This window comes from Protopterus annectens, chromosome 7.part0 (assembly GCF_019279795.1).
Source record: "Protopterus annectens isolate FY-2018-M chromosome 7.part0, PAN1.0, whole genome shotgun sequence".
NCBI classification, from domain to species: Eukaryota; Metazoa; Chordata; order Ceratodontiformes; family Protopteridae; genus Protopterus; species Protopterus annectens.
Genome location: NC_056739.1, coordinates 1,132,489,596 through 1,132,501,712, shown reverse-complemented (window position 1 = coordinate 1,132,501,712; position 12,117 = coordinate 1,132,489,596). Strand labels below are relative to the sequence as shown.

The following is a 12,117-nucleotide window of genomic DNA, read 5'->3' as shown; positions in this document are numbered from 1 at the left end:
TTGAAGGCTTTAAAGGCCAGATGAGTTGCCTAGCACTTTAGTTGTCTGATGCAGAATCCCTTTTCCATTGAAAAATACATCCCATAAACTATGGTGTCAGTTAAACCAGAATAACTTCATCACCAGTACTACAAGGCATTAATCATCAACAGGACCTGCAACACGTTTAGGTGTCAGAATTGAAGAAACAGGTAGTGACTGAGTGGGATTGTCCAGCTTTTTATGGTACAAAATGATTTTGCCAGAAGATCTGTGAGTGCAAGGTGGCTCTCCTATGGCTAAATCATTATGGACGTTTTCTGCCTTTACATCCTCTGGCATGCAACTTGCGCCATGAAGATCATTGTGGCTATCATACACAGAAAACATGATAGTTCAAGCTTGTATACCCCACTGTCTACTCACTTAGTCTACTAAATTTATGACATCCTGGGCTGGGCTATTCTTATGGACAGTAATGACCACCAGTGTGTGCTACTCTACCTTGATGAAGACCATCAACTGAAAAAGGATCAGAAAGGACTTAATCCAGTTTGTTGTCATCATAGCAGTGTAACTTTAAGGGTTCCCATTCCAGGAATGTCACCAGTGACTGCCTTAATAGAGTCACCATAAGCCATTATTCCAGGTAGGGGAAACACTAAGTTTTCTCTGCCAGTATTTTGGCCAACACCTTAATAAAGACTATGGGGGAGGGGTTGAGTATGTTTGCACCCCTAGTAGGCATATGGACTATCTAGTCCAAGGTGTTTGTGTTTACAACATCCAGGAATCTCTGGGCCTATACATTTATGGTCATGTAAATATACCAATTTGTAGTGAGGCATCTGAAGTTGCCCATGAATATGATATTGGGTGATAGTGGATAATTATCTTAAATTCGACTTGCATATGCAAAATTGCATAAAAAACACCAAAAGTAGGGATACTTTATAGAGCCAAAAACTGTCTCACCAAATCAAATAAAATTATACTTAAACTACTTACATTCTCCCCTCAGTACTTTATGGCACTCCCATCTTTACTAACCTCCAGACATCACAAAAAACAAAACTTGAACAGTGCTATAATAAAGTGGCTAAATTTCAGCAAATAACTTTTTCAGAACCGACCATGTTATAGCACTAAAAAAACTTAATTAGTTAGAACTACCCCATCAACTAACATATACACAGCTTCTCACTACCCATAAAATTATCCAGTATCCATTTGCTTGTCCACCACTAAATACCATTCTCCACAATTATGTTCTCACTAGATCATTATGATTTAGTGACCAAAAACTCCTGTCTGTCCACAATTCTATAAAATCTGCTGGGCATAGGCCTGGAACTCCTTACATGTAACCATCAGGTCAGTACTCTCCCACCAGATTTTTAAAACTATTCTGTAAGACTTTCTACCTCAAAATCTGGCTGTATACTTCCTCAACCCCAGGATAAACTATATGCTTAAATATAAACAAGTACACATTCATGGGTCTATGTTCAGCCAATGATTGAAAAAATCACCAAATGGCATTACATCAAAAATGCCATTCAGTGAAACCCCTCATGTGGGGGGCCATGCTCCCCACAACCCCCGCTAATTATATATGCCAACTCTGAGATCACACTACAGTGGGGAAAGGCAAATTTGTTGATCTCTACCATAATGCAATCTTACTCGAATGGCTCGATGAACAGCATGATCAATGAAACATGCCGTTCGATTCTTTTTCTGTTCAAAGGCCATAACCTTGTTTTTTTCTTCTACTTAATGTTGCAGTTTCCATTTGTATTATACTAACTTACCTTTAAGTTCTTTAAAACTGGCTAAAGTTTCTCTAAAGATTAAATCACGGTCATATAAATTGTATCTATTCTTAATCAGTGTTTTCACATTATGTCTAATTTGGTATAATTGATTAAAACTGTTGAACTTTTTTCATGTAATATTTTTGATGATCGCAAAATTATTGTTCTTAAAATGTTTTTGTAATATTTTGGAGCTTTTCTCCCTGGACCTTGGCTGAAAATGGGCACCTTCCCTTTCAGACTTTCCTGGTAATCAGATGTCAATAAGTAAATAAATATTTTTTTCCCAAAGGAATGAACATACCTTAGATTTCCCTTGATTCTGCTTGTAGTGCACATACTTTGACTAAGTCCTTTACATTATTGCTATCCACTTGGTAAATGTCCACTGCCTGTTGATATGTCTGGTGCTGCCTGTACCTTCTGCTTTATCACAGGTAACCATGGTGTGCAACTTTTCAAGCACTTGCTTTTCTAACAGCTCCCAGCATATGATACTGCAATACTGCAGTTACGGTTTCTAGAATAGCTGCCATCTTGTACCCCACAAATTTTGGCTTTCAGAATGAACAAGCATGACTGCACAGTGCCACCATTTTATATGTCTCTGAGATGGTCCTCAATTTTGTGTTCCTTCATTTACATTTTCTGTGTAACTCATTTGTATGAGGGGGGTGCTTCATTCACGTGCCATTATGCAATCATTTGCCCGCACTGCATGTCAAGCTGTTTTTACCACTGTCCTGTCACAAAGCTAGTATCTTTGAATCACTGCTACCCTTTGCATGGCTGTCTTATACACTGCATTGCACTACACACTGTGCTAACCCTTTATGTATCCCAGTCTGCATGCTCATTTGTGACAAGATATCATGGCTGATACATGTCAATAAACAGTGTCATTTTAGGACTCATACAGTCATTGTTTTGGTATAATGATCAATGCAATATCTAAATGAGTATGTCGTCCTTGCATTCATCTTTACAATGTGCATGTTCTTTTCTAAGTTGCTGTCATATAGTGTGGCTTAAGTATAAAGAACATTTTCGTTTTGCTGTTGGTGTACTGTACAGGACTGAAACTTGCAAACTTCTGCTTCTCTTGATGGGGTGATTTTTTATTTCATTCAGAAACATGAGCACCCTCCCATAACTTCATCATTCCTGAAATTATTCCTTGCTAAGGTTATCAGCCACAGTCATATCTGCCATTAATGGGTTATGTAGTGCTAGTACAAAGCAGTGCTCCATAGACCCGTCATTTTCATTCACATGTTCTAATCCCTATCATGAGCTGCAACAGAGGCTATATTAAAATGTGTGCCCTATATATGGGGTTTGCTCTGTTTTGTTCATATACTTAATTTTCATGTTTGTATACATACAGTAATAATTCTCAGTGTACATCAGAACAGTCTGGTAATGTTAAATCTGCTTTACTTTGCAGGTGATTTACGTCAGTTGCTTCTATGGTGAGTACTTCTAATGACCATTGTCTCTGTTAGAATGAATTTACAGTTTTCTCTGACATGAAAATCAAATAAACAACATCCCTTAGGGCTACTAGTATAGAGACGGGGCTATGCAAACAGCAGGACAGTTTATTGACACCTGCGGATTATTGATTTTGAGCACTTTCTTTCTTTCTTTCTTTCTTTCTTTCTTTCTTTCTTTCTTTCTTTCTTTCTCTTTCACTTACAGAGTCATCACATTTTTCTCTGAAATGTGTTTGTTTCATCATTAGTTCAGCATAGCAAGTGTTTATATGTTTATGCTCATGACTTTTATTAATAACATATAAGTTTTGTGAAAAAAAGCTGAATACATCTGTGGACTACTTCATTGCATCAAGTACACATTTGTTAGCTCTTGACAGGGGACGTACATGAGCCGGAATTTATCTTTAATCAGTTTGTTACTGTTGACATTTTTCCATAACAATGGTATTGCTACATTATTATGAGGTTTGGTGGGAACCAGTGTTAAACTTTGGGTGTGGGATGTATTTTAGTTCAGTGGCAGTTCTGTCAGGTTGGATCTGTGTGATCAGAGAACTGAGCAATCTGAGTTTGTATATATTTAGTTGTTGGGGTGCAGGGGGCTTGCCTCGAATATGTATATATGTGTGTGCATATTTATGTCAGTGAGTTGTGGACTCTAGTGTCAGAAAATGATTCTGCCTGCCGTATCTATCTTGTTTGTTCTGAGGCAGAATTTATATCCTGATATTACTGCACAGTTGTCTTTTTTCTTTTGCAGGGCAAGTTTTAAGTGCTTAATGTTTTCCCCAGCTAACCTGACATTCATGAAGTAATTATATTGCCTGAACAAGTTAGAGTAGAAGCAAGTTGCAGCTATCCTTTGACTGGCTGCTGTTGTATTTTCATCCTTTTTTTCCTGTTAGCACCTGTTTGTTTTTTTCATTGCATTGTAACAGTTTTTTGTATGTTTCATCTATGTACTAGTTTCAAATAATGAGGCTATTATTCTGAAGAAATATAGGCAAGCAGTTCATCACACAGATGTTCTACCAGATATTGTTGTAAAACCCACAGATCTAATCCTATGAAATACTAATTTGGTCTTGTAATTATATGCTAGTCATTGAATGTGGGTTTGCTTAGAAGTTGGGTTTTGGCTCATCAAATACCAAGAGACTGAACATCACTACAGAGGTAAAATTATCAGCTGAAGGCAAAACATGTGTATTTTGTTTTCTTTTAGTGGTACAACTCCCTATGCAGGTCTACTTCAGTTGTTTGACAGACTAAATTGTCAAAACCAACATGGATGAGACAACATGATTGACAATTTAGTTTGTCAATCAACTTGAACAACCCAGATAACACAACCAATTAAAACAAAGTTTTTGCAGGGGAGCAAGAATCCCTACACTCCCCACATGGCAGTCTGTCACCACACCCCCTACTAAATATAAATATCAACTCCAAGAGTGCAGTATAGTGGGGAAAAGGGCACATTCCCCAATCCCCACTGTACCTCATTCTCAGTCAAAATCGTCAACGAACTAAAGTGTTGATCATGTGGTCTCAACCATGTTGTTTTGACAATTTAGTCTGTCGACCAACTGAAGCAGATGCCCTATTCAGGAGCCAGAGTCCCGCTACAATCCATACTTAATACAAAGAAAAGGTATAGTTGTGTAAAGTCTTACTGTAACAGCAGATGTCCTTCTTTTCATTGTTGCAGTATTCATTTTCTCTGGGATCTCCTGCCAAGGATAGCCCAATGTCTGGCCAGTATACCAAAGCCTTAATTACCTGGGAGTATCATACAGCAGATGTATGCTCCCTGCACAAGTGTATGGCATAAAGGTGATATACAGGCAATCCCAACCCAGAACTGAACCACCCCAGAAGAACCAGGACCCCCCAGTGGAAAGGTGAACATGTACAGACAGAAAAAGGAAGGAAGGAAAAGACGGAGAAGAACCTCTCGGCCAGAAAGAAAAATATCATCCATGGAAAAAGAGAAAAAAGAACAGGGGGTTGGAGGGAGGGAGGAAATGAATACTGCAACAGTAAAAATGACATCTACTGTTATGGTACAGTTTTATACAACTGTACTATGTCCTTCCATATCACTGTTGCAGTATTTACCTCTGGAAGAGTACGGAAGCTGCTAATGAGGTGGGGGGAGAAAAGGAGGAGCCCTCTACAAACCCATGCAAGATAGCCTTGGCAAATCCTGCCCTGACTCTGGAAATAACATCCAATTTGTAATTAGCTGCTTCAGGTGTGAAGATGGTGTCCAAACCCTTGAAGGAAGTCCAAGAGGAAGTCACTGCTGTAGTAAAATGAGCCCTAACTGAAGCAGGCAGCTGTTTGCCAGGAAAAGAATAACAAAAAGAAAGAGGAGATGGTTTGCTTAGAAACCACCAAACCCAATGCCCTGGTATGAAAGGAAATAGATGATCAGACATACAAAATGCCTTTGTTTTGTCTATATAATATCTATGTTGTCTATTCAAGTCTACGGTATGAAGAACCTTCTCACTAGCAGACTGTGGAGTAGGGAAAAAGGAAGGAAGCTAGATAGACTAATTTAAGGGTCAGCTCATTAAGCACCTTGGGCATAAAGGGACTCTTACAGAGAGACATCCTGTCTCTATGAAAAATCAAAAGGGAGGGATCACCATCAAGGCCTGGACTTCAGATACTCTTGTGCTAGAGGTTAAAGCAACCAATAAAACAGTCTTTCAGATGCAGTGTTGCAAATAAGAAGAGGCAACAGTCTCAAAAGGAGCCAGAGGCAAAATTAAAACCCCAAGAAGGAAGAAGAAAATAGGGGTCTGATATGAAGGGTGCCTTTTAGAAACTGTTTGACCTCAAATCTAGAGGTCAAAGGAGGAGTAAGTGACAGACAGGCAGAAATGGCTGACAAGTGAGCTTTCATGTAAGAATATGTCAAGCCAGCATGTAGAAATTCACACACATAGGAAAGAACCAAGGGGACCCCCAATGAAAAGGGATTTTGGTGATGTTGAAGACACCAGACAGGAAATCTCTTCCATTTGGACATGCATGATTTTCTGGTATTGGGTTTCTGGCCTTCTGCTGGTTTGGGTTGTCCAGAGGAGCATCCAGGAGTTTTGCTGTAATATCATCTGGCAAAGCTTGAAGATGAAGCCAGAAATAGAACCTCATCACAAAGCCAGAGGCAGCAGTCTGAGAGGAGGCATCAGCTGCACTTTATAGAGTGATGGGCAACTTGGGAAGTGAAACCTAGTAATGAAAGAGTTGAGGCCTTTCCTCCTGAGTCAGGCAAGTTAGTGACAATCTTCCCAATCTGGGAAAGAAGAGACAAAATGTATCTTGTCATATGGGTCTGGTAAATTATAGCCCTAAAATCTAAAGTAACAGAAGTGTAAAGTTTCTTACCAATCCTCTCCATAGCTCTGTTGTCCTTGTCTGAGGGAAGGAGCTTAGAAAAGAGTAACAGTCTAGAGGGCTTATTGGTAGACACAGTAATCACCACTTGATCAGACAAAGGGTATTTGTACAAGAACTTGCAGGCATCTGGCACCTTATAGAACATATCAGGTTTCTTAGGGACTGGAGGTTAGGAGTTTGCTGCCACAGAAGCAGAAAAGAATGTATCCGACAGAGCTGCCAGCACAGGAGCGACAGCAAAAGGTTTAGGAGTCTCCATTTGTAATAACTCATAATACCTTTTCTGGCTGTTGGATACCTGGAAGCAATTCCACTTAAAATGTTCCATCTTATGCATAACCATGTCTCCAATGGATAATTCCTGCAAAGGAGAATCAGGACTGGCAAATTCCTCTTCCTCTGACCCATAGTCTAAAGGAGAAGGCGACTGAGAAGAGTAGGCTAAAGAGTCAGCATCAGAATCTGAATTCTCATCCAAGGACTCAAGGGGTGGTGGACCAAGATGGTAGAGGAATTTAAATCACCTGAGGAGACTTCAATGCCATCAAAGCATTGAACAAGCTTTGAGTGAAGTCCTGCCATTCCCTTTGTGGATCCCTGGCAGCAGACACCATATGTTTAGTTTTCTGCCTTTTCTTCAATGGGACATCTGCTTTGACAAAATGTGGTGGTTTGGACCCCTGCGTGCATTCGAACAAGGTACTCAGCACCTCTTCCCTAGTAAGGATCTAAGGAATTCCTTTCAGTCCTTCAGAGATAATCAGCTATGGTTCCCCCTAAATGTCTGTGTCAAACATTTGCAAAGCTTCCCAGGATGTGCGAGAAGCAGGTTTTATGGCAGCCTCAAAGAGGGTTGCAGCAGAAAAAAATGATTGCAATCCTGGTCTGTCTTTCAGGTTCTCATGTTCCTCAGCAGGGATGTCCAGTGGAGGCTGGACAGCAGCAGCAGCAGCAGCCTCAAGCCTAGATTTCTTGGTCTTCTTGAGAGGTGTCTCTATCTTGGGGCGGGAGGATTCTGCCATGGTACCCTGGGCCAACAGCTTAAGACAATGGTTCTCAAGATAAATGGAAAGAGAAGAAAGATGGCTACATAAAGTCTTAGATATAAAAGCCTTACTGATGGAACACTGATTATGGTCATGAGACTACATAAGCAAAACAAGTACCTTTTGTGGTAGCCTTATGGGGAATCTGCCCTCCACACTGACAGTTTCCTTTCCTTGATGACATGTAACCCACTGAAAAATATTTATGTATTTATTATTTTATTTATTTATTTGACATTTGTTGACCAGGTTAATCCGACTGAGCCAGAGCCCATTTTCAGTGGAGTCCCAGGGAGAAAAGCTCCACACAACTATTACAAACAAACAGAATAGAAAATTCAGAGTTACAGAGTGATATAAAAACATAGCCTGATAATGATGTACATCATTTATCAGAAAGTATATATAAACATATAACAAAGAATCAAGCAGTACAATCACTGTAATTGAAGGTTAAGTACATATTCAAGGAATACCCACCCAGGAATAAGAACAGATGATATATGGTTTACTTAAGCAGATATCAGATGAGAGTAGATTTGTAGGATTCACTTATCAAGTAGCAGCAGAAAGTTGAAGTACAGACAAAGAGTAGGTGTAAGGGGAAGTATGAGGGAGTAGGTAAGATAATATAAGAAAAAGGAACCTCAATGGGGTACTTGCCTTGAAAATGTAGACTTGGTATAACCAGCAAAGTGAAGGGTGTTCAGATCAATGTATGAGAATGATGCTTGGATTGGCGGCAATGAAGTTCTGGGTTGAAGGCATTCATACATCACCTTTATGCCCTGTGCTTACACAGGGAGAATACATCTGATGTATGACATTCCTAGGTAATTAAGGATCTGATGTTGTCAATCTTCATTCATTCATGATAGTTGGGTCTGGGTCCCATCTTCGGAACTGACTCAGCCATTGTAACAAGCTTGCACCAGCCAGAAACTCTCTAGCTAAGGTTACCCATAGTGTCCCTCTTCCCTTCCCTTCAGATCTCATTTGCCACGTAGAGTTTCAAGACACACCAGGCCATGCTCTCAAGCTAAATGTTTTATATTTCTCTACATGTCTCAATATTTTTTGTCCTTTACACTCCCCTCTTCATATTTCTAGGTGGCTTTATTATATATTACTAAACTAGTGTGTGAGTGCTGTTGTATCTATCTTTTTTACCTATTTGGCATTTCTTCCTTTACCATAGTTGGTATAGGCCCCCTCCCTTCCCTCTTACCTCTGGTAACTCTAAAATACTATTGTTGGTATTCTTTCCCCTTTCCTCTTTCTTCTCTTTACCCTTCTGGGTATTTCTTGTGCTACCATTGTTGGTACACTAAAAAAAACTTTCACTTATTTTGTTTTTTCTGTTATTTCTGCATGTGTCTATGTGATTGGCTGTTCATTGTTGTGATTTATTTTATAATGGCTGACAAAAAAGGTACCACAGGATTTAAACAATGTGACAAATGTGGCAGGAAGATGCCCAACTCCAATGGGCATCTTTCCTGTATATATTGTTTAGGAGTGCCACACTTACAAATCCAGCCTTCATGTGAGCTCTGTAAAGGCTTTAGTGCCCGGACCCTGGCAAAGTATAAAAACAAACTGATCTTAAAGGGGTTGTTAAAAACCCCTTTTTGGAAGCTTTGTCTGAGGTGAAGGTGTCAAAACCTCCTGAAAAAGAAGCAAAGAAGAGGATCCACTCGGTCCCAGTGTCTCCTCAGTCTCATGGACCTAAATTGTCCAAAGGACACAGAACTGAAGCTTAAACAATTGAAATTGGCACCAACTGTCTCGGCACTGGAGTCTATGACCCCTTCCATGGTGCCCTCTATTTCCACAGAACCGACTAAAGTTGCCACGGTACCCAACCCTTCCATGGTACATCAGACATTCTCAGCAACAATAATAGTTTCCCCTGTAAAACTGGTTACTTCCACCCCAGCACAAGTTTTTGGTATGGTGCGAAGGTTGAGGCCCTACCCAGGACTTGATATTCTGCATCAATTGACCCCTTTGCTGGTCAGCAGCTCAGTCCCTTTATTGATCACCCAGAATCTCCTTCGGGGATGTCTTTTCATTCCACCAGGTGCCTTTCGGAGCCTGTTGTAGTTAGACTGGTGGATCAGCTCTTGGCAGTCAGGCCAGAGGTATTCCAACCCCATCTAGGACTGCACTCCGACCTGGGGCCGAGGTTTTTTTCTCCACAGACTCCAACTTATCTTCATCCCTTGACCTCCCTGCAGGATTTGGAGCCCTCCAAGCCAAAGTTTGTCCCGGTGCCAACTTCTTCTGTACCGATGGTGGATTTCACAGTGGTGCTGGAACCCACTCTGTGGAGCTAACCCACCCACAAGACCGTGACTTGGCTGCCGGCTCCAGAATCCCTAGTACGGCACAGATTTTTTCCACTGTGCCATCTATGGTTCCGGTTGCTTTGACAGTTCTGAGTCCTCTCACAGCTCCTTCTTTGGGGGTGGGCTCATTGGAGTGGGGTGTGACTCCAGTTCCGAAGTTGTCTTTCTTGGTTCCGGGCTCCCATCCCTCTTCAGGTGGGCCTGCCTTTCAGATTATGGAGAGGGTGCTTGCCTCAGCAGGCTCATAGTTGGCTCTCTTGACGTCGGAATGACATATCTATGTGTCCTGTGGTTCACAGCTGTTACTGTCTACTATACTGGGGCAGCAGGCACAGGAGCAGCAAGGCACCCTACTGCAGGGTACCCTCTCTTCTGAGTCCCTTCAGACCTCCCTCCTGATGAGCCACACCAATGCAAGAGGAAGCACATTGATTCTCTGGATGAATCTTTCACCGAGGATACAGACTTCAATGAAGGGGAAGGGTCCCTATGGTTGCCCCCTGAAGATGTCTCCTTTAGAGAAATCCTAGAAATCTTAAAGCAGAGGGGTGACTGGAAGCACACCAACCCTTCCTCCAAGGAATCTGTGTTCTTGCATGCCTTCCGTGCCCAACCTTCTACTTCCTGGGTGACCCTGCCTGTCGATGAGTTAGTCAAGCTCATTGTGCAGCATGCTTGGAAGGCCTCTGACACTGTAGAGCCCCTGGAGTCCTGACAAAATACACCCCCCCAAGGATCAACCCCACTGGCCCAAGGGTTTAGCAGTAGATACTATGGTGGTAGCAGTGGCCACAAAGAAGGAACTCGCAGAGGAGAGTCCTACCGTCCTTCCTCCAAACCGAGAGTCTCGGACATTGGACAGATTGGGGAAGTGGGTTTATGCTTCAACGACCTTTGCCATTCAGTTATTGAATTATCTGGCACATTTTACCAATCTTCAGAGACCTGATCACTGAACTGTCAGGAACCCTAACAGGAGCGGTGTCTGATGAGGTATGTGACAAGGTTGCCTCCCAGCTTTCGACCCTAGAATCTATCTCTAACTCCTCCATGCGGTTGATTGCACATACAACCGAAGGGGCAGCCAGAGCAGTGGGTGCAGGCGTTGTCACACCTGGATGTGCTTGTGTGACTTTGCGGACCCTTTCAAGTCTTCCTTCATTAATGCTCCCATTGACCCTTCCTCATTATTTGGCCCAAAAGTTAAAGACACATTAGCCAGCTGTGTAAAGGACAGAAGCACCCTTTCTGCTGTGGACGTACGTTTTTCCACTCCTCAACAACCCTATTCCAGGAATCAGAGGAGTGGGTAGATGTAGTTCAGGAAGTCCCAAGGGCCTTTTGGGGACACACGTGGCGATTTTTCTCCTCAGGGCAGAGGGGAAAACTCATCTGGAAGATGCCCCTCCCATGGCATGGGGCCCATGTAACCAGGGTTCCAGAGATTCTTTCTATGGGGAACCCTATCAGCGCTCCTGAGGAGTGGCCCGATTGCCATTAGAGTAAGGCAATGGGCGATCATCTCCAACTGCTTTTTGATGCAATGCACATTCCCAAGAGTTCCAGTGTGATTGCAGAGAAACTGAGCAGATACATTCTCCTGCTTCAGGAGTGGTCTTTCAATCCCATAATAGCAACAGAAATCTTTCATCGTTGGGGTCAGCCTTGCTGCAATCTGTTTGCATTTCTCACAAACCACAAATGCAGCAGCTACTTCACCCTAATCCCCCCTCAGGGGGAGTCCCTGAGAGATGCTCATCTGCATGATTGGCCCCCAGAACTGTTTACACCTTTCCTCCCATTCTCCTAATACCCCAGTTCTTGAAGAAAGTGCAATGATTGAGAAGCAAAGTGATCCTCATTACACCTTATTGGCTCCCCTTTCTTTGGCCTCAACTAGTTCACCATCCATGGACTCTGGACCCAACTCTGGGTCTCCTGTCTCATCCACAAAGGCGGGTCTATCCCAACCTACGAACTCTCAAGCTGACCAGTTGGTACCTCCACTTTC

General features: G+C 42.0%; 1 protein-coding gene across 1 annotated transcript in view; it reads left to right on the top strand.

Moving 5' to 3' along the window:
• The window catches only part of LOC122806142 (putative stereocilin-like protein), a 61,174-nt gene that overhangs the window by 34,806 nt on the left and 14,251 nt on the right, over window positions 1-12,117 (top strand). The window contains exon 2 of the mRNA XM_044076379.1: window positions 3,244-3,268. Coding sequence (XP_043932314.1) covers window positions 3,244-3,268 — 25 coding nt within the window. The remainder of the gene's footprint in view (window positions 1-3,243; window positions 3,269-12,117) is intronic.